Source organism: Pituophis catenifer, unplaced genomic scaffold (genome assembly GCF_029215685.1).
Source record: "Pituophis catenifer annectens isolate HBS135680 unplaced genomic scaffold, rPitCat1.0.hap2 SCAF_6, whole genome shotgun sequence".
Taxonomy (NCBI): Eukaryota; Metazoa; Chordata; class Lepidosauria; order Squamata; family Colubridae; genus Pituophis; species Pituophis catenifer.
In genome coordinates, this window is record NW_027256886.1 from 29,326,422 (window position 1) to 29,352,724 (window position 26,303).

Consider the following 26,303-nt stretch of genomic DNA (forward strand, 5'->3'; position numbering starts at 1 on the left):
TCACTCCAACTAGCCTATAGATCTTTAGAGAAAAAAGGCATTTCTTATAATTTTCTCAATAACACATTTACATAACTAGCCAAGTTTATTATTACAATAAATCCAGAAAACATTTCTGCTTCATAAAGAATAAAAAAGACAGATGCAAAAGCCATATTTTTAAAGGTTATTGTCTATATAAAAACACTGAATTAAAATTCCTAGAGAAGTGTGTCAGTCTTTGTCTCAATTAGCGCCATATCCTACACGTATTATCTTTGCTTCCTAAAAATAGAGAAGAATATAACATTAAGTGTTAAATCTTTTTTATAACCATATCTAAACAACAGTCTAAGGGTTTGTTTATTTGCTGGATCACTGAGTTATTATGTTTATTTTATCTCAAGCACTATCCTTATTTTGCTTGCAATCAGTAATGCTTTTAATCTTAAGTAATTCAGCACAGTTATTACTCTTTCTTTGAAAATTAATCTTGCTGGCTTTATATCTAAAAAGCCATTGTGCTATTCTAATTATAGAATAAATCATTATTTTCAGCCCAAATATCTTCAGTAAAAGCTCTCCGAAAGGATTAAAAAAAAATCTTTACTTGAAATCTTGGCAACTCTGTTATATTCTGGGAATATGCTATAGTACTACACAGACTAATGGTCCAGATCAATATAAAGCAGTTTTATATACTATGGCTTTATATAGTAAGCCAAAAAACAGACATTCATAAGATACAGCTTCCCACAATTATACTTTCAAGCTTGTATTGTTATTTTATATGTAATACAACTGTTAAAAATAAACCATAAAATGAGGCAATTACAATTCTTCATACATGGATTACAATTTTGAGTAGGCTAGCACTCAACATTGTAATCCACAAATGGTTATATGATACAGTACCTCCACTAAGTTATGGCTTAATGTCTGGTCTAATTCAGATCACAGGCAAAAAAAGGCAAATGTGACTGGAATAATATTGCCTTCCCTAGTCTTCTCTTGTTGCAATGTTTAGCAATGTGCAGTAGTGACACTTCAGCTATTTCTGCTTAACCTTTTCATGGCAAAAGCGTAAGCAAATATTGAAATCTGAAAGTTGTTTTACTTCATCCTCACATAAGAGATGAGAAATGTAAATAGATCAATACCCTCCAAAACCCAACTAATTTAATCCTATATGTAATAATAAGTTTATAATATAATAAATTTCTGGACTAAGAAAAACTGAGAAACTCGCATTGCTTTATTTTTATTCACCACTACCAGATAAAAAATTCAATTGAACTATAACAATTCCATTTCAGACTATGTACTAATTACCTGTAATAATTATATTCCCTTTGTAATTGAAAGCACAGGAAAATATCTCATCAGTGTGGCCTTCCAATATTTGAATGCATTGTCCCGTCTTGGGCTCCCAAAGGCGAGCTGTCTTATCTGAACTGGCTGTAAGAATACAACTTCCTTGAGGATTGAAACAGATCTTTAAAAAAATGATAAAATACTTTTAAAAAATAGTTAAGAAAGTAGAATACTTTATTGTAGTTTGTTATCACTTCTACTCCTATTTTATGCATGCAGCCAAGTGGGTAGCTTTAAACTAGTCATGCTCTTTTAGCAAAAAGTTGATTTAGGGCACTGAAACAGAATGGCAAGTCACCAGCAACTGATTCACTGTCTTTCTTCTCAGAATGGTACATATAATTATTTTGCAAAATTAGAGAAGTAAAAAATGTAGAAATGATTATGAACTAATTTAAGATTAAGTTGTAGATTTAATTATGATCTAATGGATTAAATGTATCCCAGAAAACATCAATTAGTGTTACCTAGATTGTTATAGTTGCATATCAAAGTAGCAAGTCATAGGTTGAAGATAGTTACATGTCACACCCAGTAAGTAGTAAAAATGAAAGAAGCAGATACGAGTTCTAGGAAAAAGTGTGCAATGTTCTGAATTAATATGATATGTGGAAACAGTTATAAACAGTTAATAGTAAGCAGTCTGTAGGTGACATGAATGGATGAATGAAAATGGGATGAGGCAGTACAAAAAAATGTGATTGGCCAGCCAAATGCTACAGATGACATTATTAGTAATGTTGCTTTGGACAATGTTTCTTTGTTTAGAATATATAGCTTAAGCATATTAATGTATACACAAGAAGAAAGGAATTGAAAAGCATGATCAATTTGATAGCATATACTGGAAGACTCAAGAATGATTAAAATTATTAACTGGTGATGCTTGATTTCTATTGTATTATATCCACCTGACCTGATATTCAAATAACTAGACAATAACAATTTGAGTGTCCTGAGAGCATTCAGGGCTCTAACTACAGTTAGAGTAGAGACACAAAGAAATAAAACTATATTTAGAATACAAAGACAAAGAAAAAACCTTTCTTGGTCATATTCAAATAAAAAAATATTTTATGAAAAATAAGCAGAACTGCCAAAGTTTGAGCTAGAACAGCAGTATGAAAGAATTTGAAACATGTAAACATTTTACCTTTGAAATTTCTCCTGTATGGCCTTCAAGTTTTGCAACACATTTTTTTGTTTCTGCATCATATACTCTCGCTGATCCTTTGGTAAAAAAGAAGAATCTAAATAGCTTAACTAAATTTTTGATAAATATTAATAAATTCAAACAAAATTCTGATAAAAATAGAACCTATATACTGGATATGACTGACTAACAGTACTTTCCTAAACATGTTTATTTGCAAATAATATCATTCAGTCTAGGGGGATTTACTTCTAAGTAACATGCATAATCTAGAGAGACCCCTGATGCTCTCTAGTCATTGAAAGAAACAAGTTGCAATGCAAACAAATAAAAAATCTATGATTGCTTTAAGGTGTGATTGTAAGTAACTTGGAAGTTTCTGAAGCTCTTTTGCTGATGAAATTTATGTCACAAAGTATGATAAAATATGTATTCAAATTTTATACTCTCATGAGAATGTTTGTATGTTGTCTGTATCTCAAACTTTGCAATTTGTGGACTACAGGTACCATTTGCGCTTCAGTTTGAGATGCAGACAACACAGACTCATCCCCACAGCTTGCGCCTGTGTTCAACAGTGAAGGACACAGGCAAAAAAAACATCCTGCAGAAAGCACAGCTCCACAACACAGTCCTTTCAGCAGTTCCAAAAAGGTTCCACTCCCATTTGCACTATTCAGGTGACCCTAAGGACACAGAAAAACCTCCAAGTGGCCTCAATGACTCTCTAAAAGAATGCAAATGGCCAGTTATCTGCCAGTTTTTTAAATCCTTCCATTCTCCACCATCCATCTGGAGCTGAAGAAGCTTCTTGGATGAGAAGCAAAACATCTTCAAAGAAAAACAAGAAAGTCCAGTTGCCTCTTGAAAAAACACCTTTGGGAAGACCTGAACTTTTCTGGAAGTTACTGGTATTGTCACTGAGGTTTTTTATATGATTAAGCCTATACAAAAATCAAACTGCCTTCAAGGAAACACCTTACCAAAATACCTCTAATAATTTTTTTTCAGAAATCTCTACCTGCAGGCCAAAATATTTAATCATTAATAAGGTACAAAAGAATTTTTTAGAGTTTTTGCTATTTCTAGGAATACCTTCTGACAGAATGTAAAACAGGAGTGAAAAAATCATTTTAGTTTTTCAGAAATCCTCTTCACCTACCATCAGCTGAGGCACTTGCAATACGCTGGCCAGTATAATCAAAACAAACATCTAAAACTTCATCATCATGGCCTGTTAAGGTTGCCACCCGCTTGCCTGTCAAAGCATTCCAAAGCTGCAATGTTGAGAGAAAGCATTAAACAACCTAGCAAATAAATTCAGGCAATCAAAAACATTATCTTTTTATGTTATACTGGATTTTCATTGCAAGTATACCTAGCCTTTGATCTTTTCCTTTAAAAGAACATGTGTAAAGCAGAGTAAAAGATAGTTTCTATGACATAACAGCAATGTAAATTAGACATTTACTGAAATATTTTTTAATGTAAGATGCTCTTTTACAGAATTGTTAGGGACAGATTTAGTTTCCAGATTTCAATATATAGCTATGTTTCTTTTCCAGCCAGGTTGATATGTAGTGTATTATTCTTGCTGTTCCTATTCAGTTGACATGTGCTCAGAAATCACTTGATGTGGTAGTTCTAGAGTTTAGTCTTTGTACCAAAAGTATGACAATTATATTACTAAATGGCTGAACAAAAACGTGATTGTCTAGTCTGCCAGTACGGTATAGTCACTATGATCATGACTATATTTTCAATATCTATATCCCATATCTTATAATTGTGGCTCTGGCTGAAACATACAATTCTCCAAAGTTCTAGGGTACCTGGCTCATATCTCTAATTGTTTCTATTAGTGTCTTAACAGTTTATATGCTGTTTGCACATAATCTGAACTATAATTTTATAAGAATCATAGTTCAGATTAAGTAATATTCCATTGCTTGGATCTACATCTCAGAATCCCTAAAGAGAAATTAAAACGGTCAGACAAATCCAAAGAAGACATGGCCAACTGAAGCTTTTTACTGGATCAAATATTATAGGGGAGTAAATAAAACCTTTCCATATAAAAACTTATCATAACCTGCAATACACTATTGTACCATGCATGTTTTATCCATAGATCCAGTGATGATCAGAGTACAATCCCAGTTGAATTGTGTGCTGCTTATTTCTGCACGATGGCCTATTAAAGTATGCATTCTCCTGATGGGAAAGAAAATAAATTTCAAGTTAAATGGTAGTTTACATTGATATATATTAATCACAGATATCCTTGGAAAAAAATCTAGAGAAATGCTACAGATAGTGCTATCCTTGATGTGTTTATTTAATAAGTATCACAAGAAGAAAGAGTTCTATCCAAATAAATATGTACAAAAATGCAACCCTGGTATTAAAATATGTTTTTCTCTACGAAAGCTTATGCAGTAAAGCCTACTGAGTAGTTTGCATTATATTTATTTTTTAAATGCATATCAGCATTTTATTGTTTTAAAATGTACAAGGTCACATAGTAAATATACTGTATAAATCAAGGAGACTATCATTTCTCCATTAGGGCCATAGCAATTATCTAAAGATTGTTACTGTTAGTTTGGCAAAATGATAACAAGCTTCCTATTACTTCAGCTTGGTTAGGTGATGCTATGAAAACACTCTATGCTTTAGGGGGGAAATGGCCTGAGCTGGCTTGTGTTACGTTTGAATAAGTTACACTTTAAAAGGCAAGCATTTCAGTTTTGAAATTTATCATGTTCTTGAATTACATTGCTCTTTAGGGAGATTATTTTATTAAAGAATAGGTCTAAAAACCCCTTTTGGTATAATGGTTAAGGAGCCAGGTAAGACACCAGGAGACTGTAAGTTCTAGTCCTGCCTTAGGCATGAAACCAGTTGGGTGACCTTGAGCCAGTCACTGTCTCTCAGCCCAGGCAAAAAGGAATGGCTAACTCACTTCTGAAAATCCTTGCCAAGAAAACTGCAAGACTTTTCCAGGCAGCTATTGGGATTCAGTTCTGATTTAAAGGCACAAAAAGAAAAAAAAAATCCATAATTCTATAGCAAGTATTATTTTAAGCCCCATGTCCAGGAAGGTAACACAACTTATATTTGTATAATATAAATAGATAATATAATAATATTAATAATAAATAATATAAATATATATTTGTAGCTCAGGGCTGAAATGAGGGGCCCTTGGTGCTCTCTGAGCTTGGCTGTTTGTTTGTTTTTTTTTTTGTTTTTTTTTTGCAGATGTCTCATTCACCAGACTAGTGAAGTTTTCCAAAAACAGATAATGCAGAGAAACCAAATGGTGGGACAATCAGATCTAGACTACAAATGTACAGGCAACTACCATATGGCAACAAAGTTTCAATTTTCTGTATCTCTTTATTGCAATCTCATTGTGGCTAGATTTTTGTAGTCCAGATCTTGATGCAGCATACTTTCCAAACTAGTCAAGGAAAAAAGGAAGTATTGGTAGTAAGAATAATATTCTGGATTTGGACAATTTACTGCTTATAAGGCTGACCAAGTATAGTTGAGACCTATTAACTATATGACTCTTCGTGTATGTAGTTATTTTCTACAAAGGCTGAAGAAGTCTTCTGAGATTTTGGATAGCACTAACCACTGATGGACTTTTCAACTCAATATAAAGACATTCTTGCACTACAATTATATACTAATTTTCCAAAAGCTACTTCAAATGTAGAATATGAAAGAATATGAATATTTTAAATAATTCAAATAACTAAAGTTGCATCACATGTTCTCCAAAATGCCTAACTTATGTAACATACTGGCATAGCTATTGGCATAGCAACTGCTTGGTTAATTTGTTGCTGTGGAGTCTCACAGTGAAATAATACACCTAGTTTTCATCTTTTGGGATTCAAAAAGTTTTATTTGCTTCAAATACAGAAAACATGTAAGCAAAACACAACATTGTTATAATATAGATATGAAAGATTTTGGAGTTTATGGAAATAAACTGGACATCAATTTATGCTTGTTAAACTAGCTGATACAAGCCAGAGTCTGCCTTAAAGATTACCAGATAATCCTAGATTATTTGGGCAATCTCTGGTTTGTTTTTGCCCTTTTCAGTTATATTTGTCATGCACCTATGTACATTGGAAAAATGGGAAACCAAATTAAACCATGGATCACTGTTTTTACATCATATTATGCCATAATGCAGACAGAAAGCCAACTGCAAACAGTAATCTGAAAATATGGAAACCTGCCTTAAAACAAAAAATAGCTCTTTCATTGACTCTATTGTATAATGCATTAAACAAAAATGTATACAGAGCACATTATGAACTATATAATCCTAGCCTGTACAAAACAGGATTTCTGTAAAACATGACATAAAAAATATAAAATAGTACCTGCCCGTGCTAACATCCCATACTGCAACTGTATGGTCAAAAGAACCTGTGATGATTTTGTCTCCTGTGGTGTTAAACGATAACGCAATTATCTCTGCAGAATGTCCCTACATTTTTTATAAAAAAGAGAATTCCATTGAATTATTTATATATACAGTAGTGGAAACCTTTTTTTCAAACATGAAATGAGGTAAAAGTAAATCAATGTAAAGGAAATCATATTGGAATCTGAGTGAAAAAATAAGTCACTGGCTTGTTATGACATATTAGGATTATAGTTCATAAAGCCTGACTGAAGTGTATACATGAGACAAACAATACAAAAACATGGGAAACTGGCAAAATATGAAGTGGAAGTAGGTTGGGAAAATTTGGTTTAAGATAGGTTGTGGATCTCATTTGATGAATTGGATTATCTCCAATCAACATAAATAATTCTAAAAAGGAGTGGGCAGCTGCTACCAAATACAAGATGCAGTGGTTCATCAGAGCAAAAGTGGTAGAATCAACTTACAGAATGATTTGGACCCTGCCTGCCTGCTTCCTAATTGACTTTGCTCAGAAAACTGGTAGGGAAGGTTGCAAATGCCAATCATGTGACCACAGTTCTCTTAGATATTGTAATCACAAGCTGAGTGCCTGAGTGCCCAGATTGTGATCATCATATATCCGCAGGAATGCTACAATGGCCAACACTTCATGGACCAGTTTTTCAGTGCTGCTTTAACTTTGAACAAATGGATATAAGGCAGTGGTGAAATCTGAACCGGTTTGCCACCGGTTTGCCAGCTGCGCATGCGTGCTGCGCACCAAGCGCATGCTGTGTGCGTGCATGCAAAGTGTGTGCCAAATGCACACCAAACGTGCGCTGTGCGCATACGCAGTGTGCACCAAAAGGTGGCTTGGAAAAGTAAGTAGAGCAGTGAGGGGGGGCAAAATCAGCTGTGCCGCGCAATTTAGATTAACTAAAAAGCAGGATTTACTGCTTTCTAGAGATTTTAAATCGTGCAGCACAGCTGATCATCGGAAATACCTGTTCGGAGGAACGGTAGCTTTTTTTTACCTGAATGGTCATTTTTATCACTACTGATTTGCCCGAACCGGTGTGAACCGGTAGCATTTCACCACTGATATAAGGCAATGGATATAAGGAACCTGTATTCTTTCAATAACTTTTATTTCATTTAAAACATAAGAAATCATACAATGCCTGCTAGAACTATAAGTAACTGCAACGCACTGTTAATCTGACTACTTCTTCTCCATTCTGTATGTCCCATAGTCTAGCCGTAGTATCCATGCTTCCAGTTGCAACTAGTGTGCTTTGAAGATTAAATGACAAGCAAACCTGTAAGATAAAAGAGGGAAAACAGATCTTTTTAGAAATCCTTAGCTTTCCTAACTTCCGTGCTGTCAGGCAGGTGATAGTACGACAGAATGCAATTCCTGATGATCTATGCCTTATTGATTACACAGGATTATAAATGGCAACAAAGATGCCATTTATAAAGATGCTTTTGTTTCATCAAGCCAGGCTGACCTGACCATACTTTTTAAATTGCTTTAATTTTAAATTGCTAAATTATGGGTTTTAATATGGGGGTGTTTTAACTGTGGGCCAAATTAATTTAATTGGTTTTTAATATTGTTTTAATTTTTGTATTTTCTGTATTTTATCTGCTGGCTGTTCACCGCCCCGAGTCCTTCGGGAGAAGGACGGTATACAAATATAATAAACATAACAAGAAGATGAATCTGAGCCTAAAAATTCTCAGCCATCCAGTCTTAGAATGCTTGAGTCTGAGCTTGTTCCTCTCCATCCAGACCTGCCCAGCCTCCAGATATTGGACATTGATGGTATCACTTGAATAGCCCAGAATCAAGATGTACAATTGGATAAAATCAGCATATTGGTGAATCTCTGAAACTCTCAATCAATGGATGAGCTCTCCCAGCTGTTTCATGTGCATATTAAACAGGAGGGGAGAATGTAGCATGCTCGGAGACAAGGGGCTGAGGGTATTACTTCTGGGTCCTGCCAACACAAACTGGAACTGGCCAGAAGAAAGGAGAACCATTATAACACAATGCCTCCAACTCCCAAATCCTGCAGTCAGTCCAAACAGTACCATGCTCAACAATATCAATAACCCACTGAAAGATGAATGAGCACAAGGATGGATACATCACCCCATCCCAGGTCCACCAAAGGTCATCATCAAGTAATGCAGTCTCCATACTGAAACTTAGCATGAAACCTGACTAAAATGGATGCAGATAATCAGCTTCATTAAGTATTCTCAGAAGTTGCAGTCCTCCAATCATCTTTTGTCATTACTAGAAATCTATAATGCCTATAATGATTGAAAACTACTGTGTCCACAAAAAGCTTCTTGAGGAGGGGACACACTACCATTTCCTTTAAAGCCAAAGGAATGATCCCTTTTCTCAAAGAAGCTGATATCAGAGAATGGATCCTGCACTTCCTGGGCAGCTATAATAACCCAGGAAAAGCTCAGATCTAATAAGGAAGTGACCAAACTCAATTTGAAGTATCCTGGAAACCTTATCAGGAGTCACTCATGCTAAATAGCGTCTATACAAATGTACGGCTAGTCTCTATCTACTTTGATCTTTTCGAATTTCCGGGAAAAAAATAAATCATGACATACCCTGCAAAAACTATTGTTCATAATGGGTACCTGAATTCTAAAATTATGATAACAAGACAAAGCAATTTGCCAGGTGTGTACTTCATTTTATAATTTGGGCGAAGATAGAAGAAAACAGCTCTATGGTAACATAATAAGATATATGTGAGAGTGAGGTTTATTGATTTCTTGAAGGATTGAAATGCTTTAAAAAGCATGGAGCTGTTTCATGTTTTTATAACTCAATTCTCTCAAACATTATGCTGAATATAATACAGATTATGACAAAACACTGGGTATTTCTCATTAAAGTGATAAAGAATAGCACATGATTTTTCAGCATCTTTCTACAAATCCTATTGAATTCTATTTGGTTTTAGTTCTGATTTATATAATTAAACCCACAATTTAATAGCTAGCAACTATATATCTTAATTGGGATTTCTGTGCAATGGTACCAAACATATGTCAAAATCAGTAAATGTACAAACCGGTTAATATCATCAAATACACATTTGAGGAAGTACTAGTTAAGGAAGTAACTGCTGAATGAGTTTTTCTTAACAAATGAGGGCACATAAAGAACATATATATTTATAACCCAGAAGAATATATCTTATGAAATAGACTGTAATCCATGAAAGTTTATGTGACAATCAATTTCACAAGACCCTTAATTATTTTTATTACTTCTCTGAAATTAGGAAAAGTTTTACTGGTTGACATAAGACTACAACTAATCCAAAAATACGAAGATACTCCTTAAATTATCCCTAATTAACAAATTATTGCTTATTGTTAAGCAATATCTGTTAATCTATTGAAGCAATAGATTGTTTAAGCAATATTTGTTAATCTATTGAAATAGATTAATAAATCTATTTCAGAGTATTTGTGAGAAACAACATGCATTAATATTAATTACTGATCTAATTTTGGTGAGATGTAGTGAATGTAGTCACTCCTTATGTTATGACGACCTCAGTTAGTGACCATTCACAAGTATAAGTTGTAATAAAAGATTTATTTTCTGACCAATGCCTGCAACCAAATTCCAGGTGCCTGTCAAAAAAAGCCTTCCATATGCAACTGATTAAGTTCTGGTCAGTTTCAGGAAGCAGTATTAACCAATGCAGGGTTCTAATCAAGTAATTAAAGTCTTCAACTTGTTAATTTATGGCACTTGGGGATATGCTGTTCTGAAGAGAAAAGCAGCTCTTGAGGAGACAGCTTGTTTAAGCAATCTCTCCACTCTGCAAATGATCAAAAATTGGGGGGGGGGGGGGGAGATTCATCTGAATGATAGGGCAGCAACCAATTATCTTTACTACCTCTCTTTCCCTCTTCCTCTCTTTCTCAGTCATATGTTAACTGAACAACCATTTTGCTTAAAAACAAAATTGCTGGAATGGATTGCAGTCATTAAATGACGAGAGGGTATATACAACAATGAATGAAGAAGTTTGTAACAACTGAAGTTACTCCCTAATAGAAAAGGAAATGTTCAAGTCTAAAATGTATTGCATTCTAATTTACAACTGTTCTAAGCTTGAAGCAAGTTGTGTCACATTCGGAACACATTCAATGGGATTGGAACAGCTCATTTTAAAGTCAAGCTGTTTTACTCATTTCTGTTCTATATATACAGTGGTTACGTGCAACAAAAACTCCTTACTTACAATTTCTGCAGTATGTCCTCTAAAAGTATAATAGCATTTTCCTGTGTCTACACTCCATAATTTGCAGGTCTTATCAAATGATCCAGTAGCAATCTTGTCACTAAATAAATAGAAAAATGTTATTGTTTTAATTATTAACTCCAAATATTTGTTGATTTAACTTATATAGTGCCAAATCCCATAAGACTCCTAGCAACTAACAGCATTGCATCAAACAGAAGAGGAAACCAAAATAATATTCAATGCAGATAATTAAAACTGGGGTATAAAAATACGCCTTTCAAATTAAGTTTGCAACATACCTTAGATCTGAAGACATGTACAACCATGGTGTATTTAGGATTTTGAAAAGTTACATACCCATAAGGATTATTGAAAGCAATTGCATACACCACATTTCTGTGGCCTTCCAGAGAACGTAACTCTTCTCCTGTTGCTGTATCCCACAGTTTGCATGTTCGGTCATAACTTCCAGTGATAAAGCTACAACAAACAAGTCCATTTTTTATTTTCAGACCCATTTGTTCTCATCCACAAATTAACCCACTTCTGACTGAATTCAATGGCTACTAATTATTCTCATTCTCATATTTTTAAGTAATGCTGTATTGGCAAAGATTATAACAAATCTAAACATTATAACTCCAGGTTTGTTGAGAAGATTGCACGACCTCTATTGGTGTTGTAACAATAACGCTGAACACAGTAGATCTAAGTATGGTTGTTTCAAAATTATTTTCCCAGAAGCCCTCTGAGTTTACATACTCTGAGTCTGGCCTATCTTTGTGCCTTAGTGTACAAAGTTTGCTGTTATTGCTGCCTATCTTCAAGAGAGATGTTGTTACATGGTATATGGAAAACATAGACATCTCAAAGCCTAGAAACCCAATAGACAAACAGAGAGGAGGAGAAAATAATGATAAAAATAAATACAATCTATAGCTCTATCTCTCCTAGGATGGTAGCAAGAGATGTATGACTAGGGAGAGAAGTCCTTGTACTCTAGAGAAAGATCAATCTCTTAGGTGTTAAATAAAATTTATTTATTAAAAATGGAAAAAGATAATGTAAAACTTCTTTTTGCTTCTTTTTAGGAATCACATGTAAAACAATCAGTTTTGTTGAAGAAATGAACATACAAAGCTTCTAAAAATCACACCTAGTATCATAAATTTTCCACATAAAATTTAAGAAAGGAAGGAAAATTAGGATTATGGACAGATACAGCACAATTCTAAATTTAGAGGAATTTTGTTCGTCAAGTTCTAAACTACAGTAATAGCACTCAATTTATTGAGCATGTACAGAGAACACAAATAACAGAAATGCCTGGGCCCAACGCATCTGTTTTCTCCTTTTTTCTGGGAGTTTTGACTTGGATTATTTTTCTTCAGAATAGGGAGAGGCTAGGAAGAATTTCCTAGCACACTTTCTTACACACTCACTACTAGTTATGAAGTATTACTAGTAAGAAATTGAAAAATGTCAAGGGCTTTTGTATATCTTTGTATTTTTGAATTGTTGAATAATGATACAATCTTATATATGTCTAGTAGGAGTTGTCCTGAATAAATAATTATTTGCAGCCTCAATAGCTTTGCAATCTGAAACCTGGATTTTAGTGGCAATTTGCTATTACATAAATATTAATAAAACATTCACCACAGCATAATTGAACTGAAAAAAGAATAAATTCAGCATTAAAACATGCTTTTCAAATGTTAACATTAATGGTTTTAAATATCATCTCAGTGAATGACATTTTTAAATTGGTAGATTATTAACTAGCAGCATTTCAAGGAATGGATAGAAAAAGCAGAACACTGGCTAAGGATAAGTATGTTTATTCAACGTCATTTTGCTATGTATTTTTTACTAAAATATTTTAATTGAGATTTTTTCCTAATGTTGTTGCTACTGCTGTAATTTTGGCCTTGCATTCCCTACTGACCTTAATCAACTTTCTTTAGTTAAAACAATAGCACGGGAAAACATGGATTGTTAAATATACCAAATATAGTTTTAGTTTACGTGTACCATTCCATTTAGATTACGGTACTTACTTTTAATTTAACTACATATCCAAACTTACCAAGAACCCGATTTGTTAAAGGCAACGTTGGTGAGTGGCAATATATGTGCTCGAAGTACCTGAAATTAGCAATAAAAAAAAAATAGCAATGATTTATTATATTTCTGTACATTTTTGCCTTTGTAAATCCAGTTCCATTTATATATATATTTATGGAACTGGCTAAGTATTAGCCTGGTGGCACAGCAGACTAAAGCACTGTTATTAACATCAAGCTGTCTGCAATTACTGTAAGTTCAAATCTCACCAGGCTCAAGGTTGACTCAGCCTTCCATCCTTTCTAAGGTAGGTAAAATGAGGACCCGGTTTGTGGGGGCAATAAGCTGACTTTGTATAAATATACAAAAGTATGAAGGCTATTGCTTAACACATTGTAAGCCTCCCTGAGTCTCTGGAGAAGGGCGGCATATAAATCAATTTTTTTAAAAAAATATTTGAAATATGTGACTTGTTTCAAACAAAATTAAGTGTTTCACTGATTTGAATGCTTATTGATTTCAATGGCAGTCATATAAGTATGCACTTCATTTGAATTAAATGAGGATTAGGCTAGATTATGCTTAATTAAATTAAATCATCATGCCATAACAATATGCTCTATGTATGAAACACTCAAATGCCAATCAAGTTATGTTATAGCAGCTTGCTATTGAGCTGAGCACACACACACAAACACACAGATCACCCAGGAAACAGCTAAGAAAGACACAGCCATTTCATACCCATCCCGTGTCTCCATTAAGAGGTGTTATTGACAGTTACAAGGTGATATGAAGTGAAAATAGAAAACTAGTCTTATTTACACTTCTCTGTTCTTGACAAATAAGTGTCCAATGAATATATTTGCATGTCATTCCTTACTGAACTGTGGGGAGAGAGAGCCCCTATTTTTATCAATATGGAGGACATATTTTAAGCAGAACTTTTATTTCATATTAACTACATTCTGTATCTTGCATTTATGGAACAAAATGCATATAAATAACCTAGGTTTTTTTTTTATAAAAAAAGAAAAATTAAATTTGGATAATTGTTTCTTTGCTGCCAGATAGACTGATGAAAGATCATGTCATTTATAATAATTTTATTTTCACTGCCTGGTTTTGAATTATCTTATTAAAAAAAAAAAAAAAAGGCCCTGAAAGAAGAAAGGCAATGTTCAAAGCTCTCTGAAAAAATGCTTAAAAGTTGTTTGAAAATTAAATTAAATTAAAAGATTGAAAAGCTAGGATATGAGACGGTTACCAATAGGAAGAACTTCTGCTGTGGCTATCTGAAAAATTCAGCATAAATAGTAACAGAACCTGGAGGAGTCAAGCATTTTTACTTGTCATTGAACAAACCAAAAGTTTCTGAAAAATTTTGTATCCAACTTATTCCACCTGTTCATTTTTTTAACCAATGGGAGAACCATGGTTCCTCAAATAGTTACTTATGCTTTTCTACAAAAAAACAATTTAGCCATGTTCATATTTCATAATAGGGTATATATCTGTGAGATAATCAGCAAGAAAAAAAAACCTTTTAAGCCATAGCAGCCTGGTATTCTGTTACTGTTATATTGTACAATAAGACTTAAAAATTATAATATATTTGCATCCCATTTAAGAACAGGCATGACCGTCAGCTAGGATTCTGGACAGAACAAAATCTGTCCAGAATCCTAGAATTAATCCTGAATGAAAAATAGTAAAATATCCATATTTTTGGCAATTAAATGCCCATGTAAAACAGGCCTAAACCCTACCCTTAATTGATGATCCATAGATTTTTGTATTGCATTGGTGATACTAGTGAAGGTTCCCCCCCTCTCCCGCAATTTACAATTTAGATGACTAAATCATTTTTTCTATTCAACTGCCTAAAGTATCTTACTCTAGTACAAGTAGTATACCGTAATTGTTTTTATGCACCTATATTTCCTTTTTATATGCTCTGTAATCACAACTTAGCACAAATATACTTTTAACTGTGCAGAACTTTTAGTAGTAACTTTTAACTGTGCAGAAGCAGACAAGCTTACTGGACTTTTGCGAGATAGACAAGAATCGGGATTATATAGGAGCTGGGACAGGTGGTATGCTTGGCTGCAAAAAAAGAAATCTTAAGAAGAATGAAAATATTAACCTTAGTGTGAATGTGGGTAAATATTTATAGGAGCATTGCATGGCAATTGAGAATTTTTTTCTTCTGGATAAACTTTTCTTTCTTTTGATGAGTTGATGGTTTGTACTATCTCTAGGCGAAAATTGATACTTTAAAACTCTATATGTATTATATTACTCTCTGCAATTCTATCTATATTGCTATGCTTTTTTTTCTGTAATTTTTAATAATTTTCAATAAAAAATTAAAAAAAAGAAAAAAAAGAAACTTTTAACTCACTTTTCTTAAAGTACATTTGTTTTACCTACATTTCTGGCTGACAACAATTTGCATTGATTGGCGCCATATATCTCATGGCAGACTCCAGCCACGGCATTTTAGGGAAATTCATAGCATTTTAAGATAAAAAAAATCTATTTTTATATCTCTAGTACACATTTGATTCCAGTTGTTAATGTTTTATGGATCATAATACATCACTCACCCACTTAACCACTTAACTTAACATAGCAAAGCCATAAATAGCAGGCACTACAACTTATTTTCAAATTACATTGTCTCCCATTTCAAATCTTCCTTTTGGTTGAGGTATCTTGGAAGCACATGTCCTTCAGAGACTACTGTAGCTGGAATCAACTATTAGTCCATTTAGAATAGCTCAACACTGCCATCTGGCTTTGTCAATGAAATATTGCAATTTCAGAAAAGGAAAGAAATAGACCATTTATAAAATAGAAATTCTGTGAAAACTTTGATATATTTATTATTATTATTATTATTATTATTATTATTATTATTATTATTATTATTATTATTATTATTAATTATTCCAACCCTTTAAAATATTTGGTCAACAAAAGATAGAGAACATACTTAATACTCCTGCTTCCTATTTTCCCCCGTAATAACAACCTTGTGAGGTGTGTTTGGGATGAGAGACTGATCCAATGTCACCCAACTGGCTTTGATTCCTAAGGGAGCCTAGAACTCAGTCTCCTATTTTTAGGCTGGCATCTTAACTGCTACATCACACTGGCTCTCTATATAGTTTGCTTAGTTTTCAGTTTTACACGAAAACAGAAATAATTCACCATTGTCTTTTTTCATGATTTTCCATGAAATATAATCATGAGATTTTATAATATTGGGATGTTAGGGTGATTTCCTATTGAAATATTAAACAGGACAGTTTTTTAAAGATTGTCTAGATGTTGCCATCTTACCCAATAACTTAGCCTTCTAAATAGTTTCATTAACAGTTTAATAAATCTGTTCCTGCTCATTGTCTTGAATAGCCAATGATCTAGGGCAGGGATATCAAATGGGTGGCCCGCGGGCCAGATACATTACGCACAGGCCACATCCACCCAAGCTCTGTGAATGGGAAAAACATCCCAAAATGTCACATGAGGGCAACGTGACACAGTGAGTTTAACACCTGTGGTCTAGGTCTTCTGAAAAAGCCCAATGTACTGTAATAATCTTTCTTCACCTTAATGCAGGAATGCACATTTTTATTCCAGTCAAGAGTCATACAGTGTTTGAATGATATAACAGAGACACATTTCAGTGTGTAATAAGTGAGACCAGGACAATAGCTAATTTTCTTTTACTTTTATTTACATCTAATGAAAATGAAAAACGACTGATAAATTTATTCTCAAATCATTTGCTTCCTTTTATCACATTAAAAATTTCATAGTAACAGAAAACTTGCTGGAGATATCATTGGCCAGGGATCTACATTTGGTGGATCCCAGGAAATATGCCTTCTCTGCTATGGTGCCCACTTTACGGAACTTCCTTCTCCTCAAAATTACATTGACCCTCATCCCTTTTGAGATTCCTTAAAGTCCTCAGTACCTGCTTATGTGGCCGAGCCTGGAGCTCCCATGGAACTGGAGATTTGGCTAGATGGTTCCACTGTTGAAAGGGGGGGGGATTTCTTATTACCCTCCATTTTGATTGTATTTTGGATTTTTAAAGATATTACTAGATAAAGATATTATTATTTTTCATCTATTGTTGTGCACCACCCAAAGTGAGTGAAATGGGTGGCTATATAAATTAGATTGATAGATAGATAGATAGATAGATAGATAGATAGATAGATAGATAGATAAGATAGATGAGACAGATAAGACAATCTTTTGGAGGCATCTGTTGGCCATAGCCAAGAATTTCCAGCCTCAGACTATTTACCTGTGGCTTTGCGGATCGCAGTACTGTAACTGAAATTTTGATTTTTTTTTCAGAATGAAAATGAAGGAATCAAAGATTACATATCTATATACCTCACCCACAAAAAAGTAGAAATTAAAGGATCAAGTAAGGTTTGCAATGAAGAGTTGCAATGCAGTTCACTTTTTAAATAGAGTGCTGATGTTTACTTCTCCATTTTATTTTGTTTCCTTATATTGGCACTCACAAACAGAAAGAAAGAAAGATAGGAAACAATGTTTCAAAATATAAAGATTCTTTATTGCATGACTAAAAAAATACCTCATGACTCTTACCTTAAAAAGATAGAACTTGTGGTCCACTTGTTGTCCTAGCTTCTCTTGTAATCGTAGAATTAAATGTACAACCTGATCTTTCCGTGACTGTGTGATGAGAGGCTCTGCTTTTCTAATATCTTCTACTAAGGCTTCTACATCAGTTCTAAAGTACATTTTAAAACACAGTTTTCATCTTCTGACAAATGAACAGTTAAATAATTGTTCCTATTATCAACATCCATCATGCCAGTGTTGGTTTCTCTAGGAATGATGGAAGCTGCAGTAAACAATTTAAAAATTAAAATAAACTGAAAAATTATAACACCCAGATTATAATCACAAATTTGAAGTTGAGTAAGACATGCTTGTTTAACATATAGAAGTTCAGTTCTATATGTTATTTCAGCAGCAGTTTACAAAATATAAATATACAAATGAATTATGCATAGTTGCAATGTTTTATAGCATTCATTCAATCCTTTAGCAATCTGATCAGTGGATTTCTAAATTTATTTCTAAATTTAAATAAAGTAATGTGTCAGACTCCACATATGATGATATGGTGGTGGTGGAAGAATTCTATAGTGCATTCTTAAAAACCTATCTTTAGGGTTTATTTAAAAATACTGTAGAGGTCTCCCTTCCTACCATCTACCATTCTTTTATATAAAATTAAATCCTTCTTGCTGGTTTATACATCTCAGCAATTATATTAAAGCTATTACAATTTTAAAATCTTTCTTAGGACCATAGATAATTATAATATTTTATATGTATGCAACTTAGGTATATGAATTGCTAATTATAACAATCAGGTTTTCAATAATTGCTATAACCGTTTAAACCTAATTGTTGGGAACACAATCTTCTCTAACACAGTAATTGTCTGTACACTAACAAAGGAACAAGACTCATTTTGTTCAACTAAGACTTTTCTAGAAGCTTTACTGAATTAAATCCAAGATTTCTCAGTGAGGTTGTTGAAAACAAATAATGCTTTACATATATCGTTCTCCTATAGATTGATAAATTTTAAATCTCAAAGAGAAGATGTTTCTTGCAGTGATGGTTCCTAGTACAGGAACTCATTGACAAAGGTGGCGATTTAGTTCCTTTTATGACAATTTAACTCTAGAAGAACATTTTTTTTCAGACATGTCTGTGGTTTCATAAATAAACTGCTTTAGTTCCATGAAATAGTTCTGTTTGAGCAAATATCTGCTTTCATCTATCTTTAGTTAATTATTTCATTAGTGTAGGTTTTATTTCTATTATTTTGTATATTTTCTGCATTACATATTGTAAGTCACCTTCCAAGTCACATGGTAGAAAGGCAACATGCAAATTTAAGAAATGAAATATTGAACTTGCTAGAACTTACTTCTGAGTAAACATGCATAGGATTGGCATATAACAGCTTTTTCTAGAATAAATACTAAATTTGAGTTTTCTCATTAGGTAGCTTTTCTATTTTTGATCAATTCATTTAAAATGACACTAATTACACTGTAAAACTGTCTTCTTAAACATTGATGAACTCTGAAATCAGTTTTTCAAGTAAGGATTTAATTACTTCAATGGCATAATGTTTTAATTTATACTAAAATGTATAAATGTATAAAATGTAGAGCTGAGGTGGCACAATGGTTAGAGTGCAGTACTGCAGCTACTTCAGCTGACTGCTAATTCAGCAGATCAGCGGATCAAATCTCATCGGCTCAAGGTTGACTCAGCCTTCCATCCTTCCGAGGTGGGTAAAATGAGGACCCAGATTGTTGGGAGCAATATGCTATTTAGTATCCTGTCTTTGGTGTAAGCTGCCCAGAGTCCTCGGAGAGTGGGCGGTATAGAAATACGAATAATAAATAAATAAATAAATTTGATCTTCCTCCACCATGTTCATTTGTCTCCTCCCTATCCTCACCTTCATAAAAGAAAGGTAATATTTGATATTGCCATCACTGACTATTGGGGGCGAATCATTGGCCCCCACGGAGAGGGTTCGTAACTTGGGCGTCCTCCTGGATTCACGGCTGTCTTTAGAAGAGCATTTGACGGCCGTGACCGGGAGGATTTTTCATCAGGTTCGCCTGATTCGCCAGTTGCGTCCCTTTCTGGATCGGGACTCCCTACGCACGGTCACTCATGCCCTCATCACCTCCCGCCTGAACTATTGTAACGCTCTCTACATGGGGCTCCCCTTGAAGAGCACCCGGAGGTTCCAACTGGCGCAGAGTGCGGCCGCGCAGGTGGTAATGGGAGCGACATGGCGTTCCCATGTAACACCTCTCCTGCGTGAGCTGCACTGGCTCCCGGTGGTCTTCCAGGTGTGCTTCAAGGTTTTGGTTACCACCTTTACGGCGCTCCATGGCTTAGGACTTGGTTATCTATGGGACTGCCTACTACCACCAATAGCCTCCCACCAGCCGGTACGCTCTCATAGAGAGGGGCTCCTCCGGGTGCCGTCGGCCAAACAATGTCGACTGGCAGCCCCTAGGGGGAGACCCTTCTCTGTGGGGGCACCTACTATCTGGAACGAGCTCCCCTCGGATATATGGAGGATCCCGGATCTGCGCACCTTCTGCTCTTAAGACCTTTTTATTCCACCAGGCCAACCTGGCCTAATCTTTTCCCTCTTTTTAATTATGCAAATTTTAATCGGTTTTTAAATGATTGGGGTGTTTAAGCTGTCTGGGCCAAATTGTTTAATTCAATTTTACTTTGTTTTTAAATTTTGTATCTATGTATTTTTACTGTTTGGCTGTTCACCGCCCTGAGTCCTTCGGGAGTAGGGCGGTATATAAATGAAATAAAGTAAGTAAGTAAGTAAGATATAGCACTTCTCAGGATGTGTCATAGGAGTTAAATTTTTTACATTCCATTGATTTTTTTTTAATTCAACCACTTTGAAAATAGTCTCAAATCTTTTAAATGTTAAATGTACAATACCACTAAGAGCCAATATACAGTTAATAAAACATATGTATACAGAGAGTCTCACATATGATTAATACATTTCTCATTGAGAAATAAAGTCTGTGTAAACAAAAGGTTTTGCCAAGAATCATCTGAATCATGGTAAACCATGAAAAAATATCCTGATGACAGGAAGTAGGTATATTCCACTGCGCTGGATGTTTCAAGCAAAAAATGGACAGTCATTTTCTAGGAATGGTTAATTGAAATTCCTGCAGAATGTTGCACTCAGTGTCCTAAATAGCCCTTTCCAATTCTATGATATTATGAATTTGAAACAACAAAAATATTCATAAAGAAATTAACAGCTATGTGCTAAGTATGCCAAAGGAGGCAGGATTAGGCATTCATATCTCTGTTTTAAATAACCAAACCTATATTAACATCACAAACATGATTAAAAGGTAGCATTTTTTCTGTTCAGCATATTTGTGGGCATTACTTAAATTGTTTAGTGCAATATATAGTCCTAGTGTTATAAGAAAATATAATACTCACGCAGTATTGAGATCTAGTAAATCTATGGATTTGGTTTTCAGTTCCCCTCTTTGAATATATTCCAAAATAATGCCTTTGAAGAAGCATAACAATACAATTATGAATTCCATGTTGAGATAGTTTCTAATCATAAATACTACAGGAACAGGCCTTTCTTTTGATAAAAACTTACTGTTTTCAAGTAGCATTTCTACTGCTGTTTCTGTCATACTGCAGGGCATAAACCAAGGCCTCCAAACCTGCAACTAGTTGAATATATCAAATAATTGCATAAACTTTGTTTCTTCAAGGTACAATCCCCCTCCCCATTGCCACTTACACTCCATTTCTGAAACATAAGTGAGAAGGATTTTGCAGATGGATGATTATGGAGAATTGCTAAAAATTCCACTGTTTTGTGCACATACTGTAATAAATAGGCTGGGGAGCACTTTGGATTCAGTCTTAAAACAATTTTTGGGAGCATGAAGAAGCACAGATATAATACCTACCTAAAATACTGTAAAGCAATCATAAGCAATTCCAAGAAAGGCATAACTGCTTTAAGGACTTGTGGACAAGTGCTACACCATACTTCTCCCTACCTGGAAGCATGTTTTATAAATAAATACATCTGCTGCACTATATAGTCCTACTAGCTGCATTCCTTTCAGATAATATTTAAAGTCTTAGCCTTGATTACAATCCACTTAGTATTGCAGAAATTATACTTTATCAGAACAAACCCACAACAAAGTTCTAAAGTTTAAATATTAGAAAAATTGAGATTTTCTTCAACATATAGCAAATATTATCTTTATGATTATTAATTTGATTTCTGAAACTATACTACAATACTTGCATGAAAGTACATTTACAGCAAGATCATGGTTCAGATTTTACCTGTGGACTTCCCAACATAAAATTTATATTCTGAACCAATCAATTAAATTGGCACTGTTTGAACATTGGTTAGTACCAAGGGGCCTGGTGGCTCAGCAGACTAAAAGCATTGTGATTAACACCAACTGTCTGCAATTACTGTAAGTTCGAATCTCACCAGGCTCAATGTTGATTCAACCTTCCATCCTTTCTAAGGTAGGTAAAATGAGGACCCAGTTTGTGAGGGCAATAAGCTGACTTTGTATAAAATATACAAAAGTATGAAGGCTATTGCTTAACGCATTGTAAGCCGCCGAGTCTCCGGAGAAGGGCGGCATATAAATCAAATAAAAAAATAAAAAAATAAAGTACATATGAAGTATTTAACTGGCTAAAATTAACTACCATCTAATGCTTCAGAAAACTTCTTAAAATAAATTGAACAGATAAATAAATAATTTTACATTTTGCTGATCCAGCAGGAACCAGGCTGGCTAATCCCTAACATTCAATTCTTATCCATAAAGCAGAGGACAAGATAATAAGAACAACAGAAAGGGTAGATTTTACATTTTGGAATTCTGTGCCAGAAGATGTTAGGTTAACAGGTTCTCAAGAACCCGTTTATAGTTTGACAAATATCTAGGATAAAAGTGTAAATTGTAGTTTATTTCAGCTGCTATTTCAGCTAACACTTCATATTTCCCTTTGGCGGTGTTTTGTTTTGTAGTAGTGTAAGCTGCCCTAACTACTGCATAAGTCCTAATATAGCAAAATCATAGTTTTCATTAAAATAAATAATTGATCATTTCCCCTGTTCTGAGTCCGTGATTCCCACAAACTGATACTTAATTTCTATCAGCAGGTAGTATCAGAGCAAACAAATACTTTGAAATGGGTGAAAATGCTCTTCCCAGAAATTATTATTTAAGATGTAGGGAAAAGGCCTATTTTAGTTTTTCAGGACGCGGATGCTGATGATTGGCTGTGTCCGCAACTCCCTACATAGATCCCTCCCTTGATTATTTTTGCATCTAAAAACAAACTGCTACCAAGAGTTGTTGTTAGTTGCGAAGTCGTGTCCGACCCATAGCGTAGAGTACGTCCCACCAAAGACTAAATAGAAGGAGTCTACTAAGCCCCACTGAAGTTTTCTCTTTCTTTTTTCAAGTCCACAACGGGCCTGGTTAACTTCAGCTGCACAATAAAGTCAGGTACAGTGAAACTTTGCCCTCCATTCGCTCGTTGCCTTTTCTCCAGGTCTTTCCTCCTATACTTCCCCCATCGCCGCTCCCGTTGAATAGCCCGTCCCGCCGCTCCGCCTTCGCTCTCCCCGTTATTCTCTTCCCTCCTGCCGGTCTCCCCACAGCCTCCGTTTGCCCGCATGCCAAGGTTTTGCCGCTTTCCCCCATCATCACCGCCCTTCCCCGCCGAGCTCCCACAGGAGTTCGCCCCTGCAACTGTCTCTCTGTCTCCCTCCCAATTCTGCCGCTGAACCTTTCCGCACCCGGCGGGTAATATCGCAGCAAGAATCGCTTCAGCTTCATCTTGTCTCCGGCCGCCGAAAACTTAGAGCCGGGGCCGTTGTCATAGAAACCAGACAAACCGACGCTCTAGTGCAGTGCGCAGGCGTAGCTGGGTACCAACCGAGAAGGAGGGATTTGGTATTCTGTCTGCAGCCTCGGCCTTGTTACTATGACAGCGGGAGGCGTGGCATCAAATCGTCAATTCTCCCGTGATGTCGTAGAGAGCTTTCGGATTTTCAGAGGGAAATTCAGAAAGTGAGAAAAGGGGAAATGCGATGTTTGGAAGTGAAATGTTTGGAAATGCAAATTTAAGGTGCCAAATCGAGTACTCTCCTGTCCTTCAGACGCGCCAGACTGCTTCTTCTTTCTCTCATCTCCGAAAATGGTGATGAAGACTGGGATAATTCCTGAAAGTAATTGAATGCTGTGTGATTTTACACGTTTTCTCAACAGGTATCCGATCAAATTCAATGGGGCTTCCTCACAACTAAACGTGTCTAGAAGTGGGACTGCCTCGCACAATCATGATTTGATTGGATGGTGTTTAATTATCCCATTTTTTTCAAATTGCAGACAACTCACAAAGCAGGTAGGCATTTATCACACTGAAAAGCCCGTGTTTCCTATATAGTATCCTTTATTCCCTTTTCTCATTTTATCCTCAATCCTGGCCCATATAGAAATCAGGCATTTAAAATAATGCCCTGGCCCAAAATCACTCAATATTCAATGGCTGGATCTTTTCTTACCGGAACAAAAATATATTTGGATAAGAAGAGACTTTGGATCGGGTGCATTTTTCCATTGTGATAAACAGCAACCCAAATCCATATTGTAAAAACCACCAGACATGCTGTTCCCCATAATTTTTTTTAATGTGTATGTGCCTTCAAGCCAGTGTTAGTCATATGGACTCCCTAGTCCATGGTCAGCAACCTGTAGTCCTGAAGCCGTATGTGGCTCTTTCACCCCTCTGCTGCGGCTCCCTGTCACTCAAAATGTGTCAAAACCACCAATGTGTGACACCTGCCGGCACACAATTTATTGAGCTTTTCAACCCTCAGTAGGCCAACCATGTCTAAATCCAAGAAAAGAAAAGTTTCAGACGAAAACAGAACATTTAATTCAACTACATATGCTAGTTTTGTGTCTGCTCAAGAAATAGTCAGGCACAGGAAGTATTTTATCGCTCCCAGTGTTTTCTTTTCTGTGGGAAATGGGTCCAAATGGCTCTTTGAGTGTTTAAGGTTGCAGACACCTGCCCTAGTCTAATCCCTGCAATGTTCTTGTATGCTCTCAGGTCTCAGAGAGAGGAACCAGCCCAAGATCACCCAATTTGCTTCATATCTAAAATGGAACTAAGGCTCACCATCCCCTGGTGTCTTAACCACTATACCAAAGTGGCTCTCTTCCCTGTGTAGTATTGAGATTTAACAATATCCCCTCTTTTCTTGTAGAAATAACACAAATATATTAAAGCAATCTATGTTGATAGACATATTTTGTGGCAGCAGATTTTATAGCTAAACTGATGTTTAGTAAGAAGTATTTCCATTTGCTTATTCTAATTCTCCCATTTTTACTCTCTTTGGTTCAAGGTTCAATTTAATAAAAGGGGGAAGAGAATCTTTTCTATTTTTTACTCATTACTGTCAATTTTACATTGACAGGTGGCTTACCCAATTATTTACTTCTCCTTGTAGTTCTCTTTAAAAACCCCTTCAAACTCTCCTACATATTTCTCCAGCATCAGTCCTATATTCAGAGGACAGAAGACAATCCTAGAAAGAATAAGTGGTAGCCAGATCAAAACAAATTTGTTTTAGCAGCCTTTGTATAAAAATTGTCTCTTGTAATTGATCTTTTCTTCTAAAATTTCCCGAGAATATTTTCACATGGTATTATTTCAGAGTCATTATACACCAGTGGTCTCCAACCTTTCTGGCTTTGTGGACCAGTAGCGGCAGCGGCGGTGGGAGGGGGAGAGCAAGGATTGTTCCATGTAAGCAGCAGGCACCCATTTGCACAAGCATGTACCTGTTATTTGTGCAAGTGGAGTTGTGTGCATGAACATGCTCCCCATTTTTGAGCGGACTGCTGTCTGGGGGTTGGGGAACCCTGTTACACACAGAGTCATTATGTGTTTGCAACAGGAGAAGAGGAACGGTTAGGTACAGACATGTTGCTTATCTAAGCTCTGCACTGTTTTTTCCTATGATAATTACATCTTCCTTTATCTCTTATTGCAGTTCTTCACAAACTGGAGGGGAACTCCTTCCACTCAAGCTTTCCAAAGGGTGGGAAATTGGTTAGGATGTAAGCAAAAAAAATCAAAGGTGTGAAACTGACTACTAGTAATCCTCTGTTAATGATAACTTGGTCAGTGACTGAAGTTACAACAGTGCAGAACAAGCAGTGGTTATGACTAGTCCTTAAAGGTGCATATCCCAGCACTGCCACAGAACATTTGGCTCACACTTACAATTGTAGCATCCCGTGGT

The 26,303-nt window shown here is 35.2% G+C and overlaps 1 protein-coding gene across 2 annotated transcripts; it reads right to left on the reverse strand.

Moving 5' to 3' along the window:
• Positions 1–229: 229 nt before the first annotated feature.
• DAW1 (dynein assembly factor with WD repeats 1) lies at positions 230–23,823 on the reverse strand. 2 transcript variants are annotated; one of them, XM_070945798.1, is made up of 13 exons: positions 23,784–23,823; positions 21,416–21,488; positions 17,960–18,104; positions 13,338–13,396; positions 11,606–11,728; positions 11,246–11,345; positions 8,156–8,263; positions 6,916–7,022; positions 4,618–4,720; positions 3,669–3,783; positions 2,507–2,583; positions 1,312–1,474; positions 230–264 (listed from the first exon to the last, which is right to left on the reverse strand). In XM_070945798.1, the coding sequence occupies exons 1-13, from the start codon at positions 23,821–23,823 to the stop codon at positions 230–232; spliced, it is 1,248 nt and encodes a 415-aa protein (XP_070801899.1). The 2 variants fall into 2 exon arrangements, with proteins under 2 accessions (XP_070801899.1, XP_070801898.1); XM_070945797.1 differs by lacking the exon at positions 23,784–23,823 and adding an exon at positions 21,588–21,636.
• Between the last annotated feature and the right edge of the window lie 2,480 nt (positions 23,824–26,303).

Coding starts and splice junctions, on each gene's coding strand:
- DAW1 (XM_070945797.1), bottom strand. CDS start 21,636: ATGCCCTGCAGTATGACAGAAACAGCAGTAGAAATGCTACTTGAAAAC. Junction 11,346..11,605: donor GCTTTCAATAATCCTTATGG/GTATGTAACTTT, acceptor CTATTTATTTAG/TGACAAGATTGCTACTGGAT. Junction 265..1,311: donor AGGGAATATAATTATTACAG/GTAATTAGTACA, acceptor CTCTATTTTTAG/GAAGCAAAGATAATACGTGT.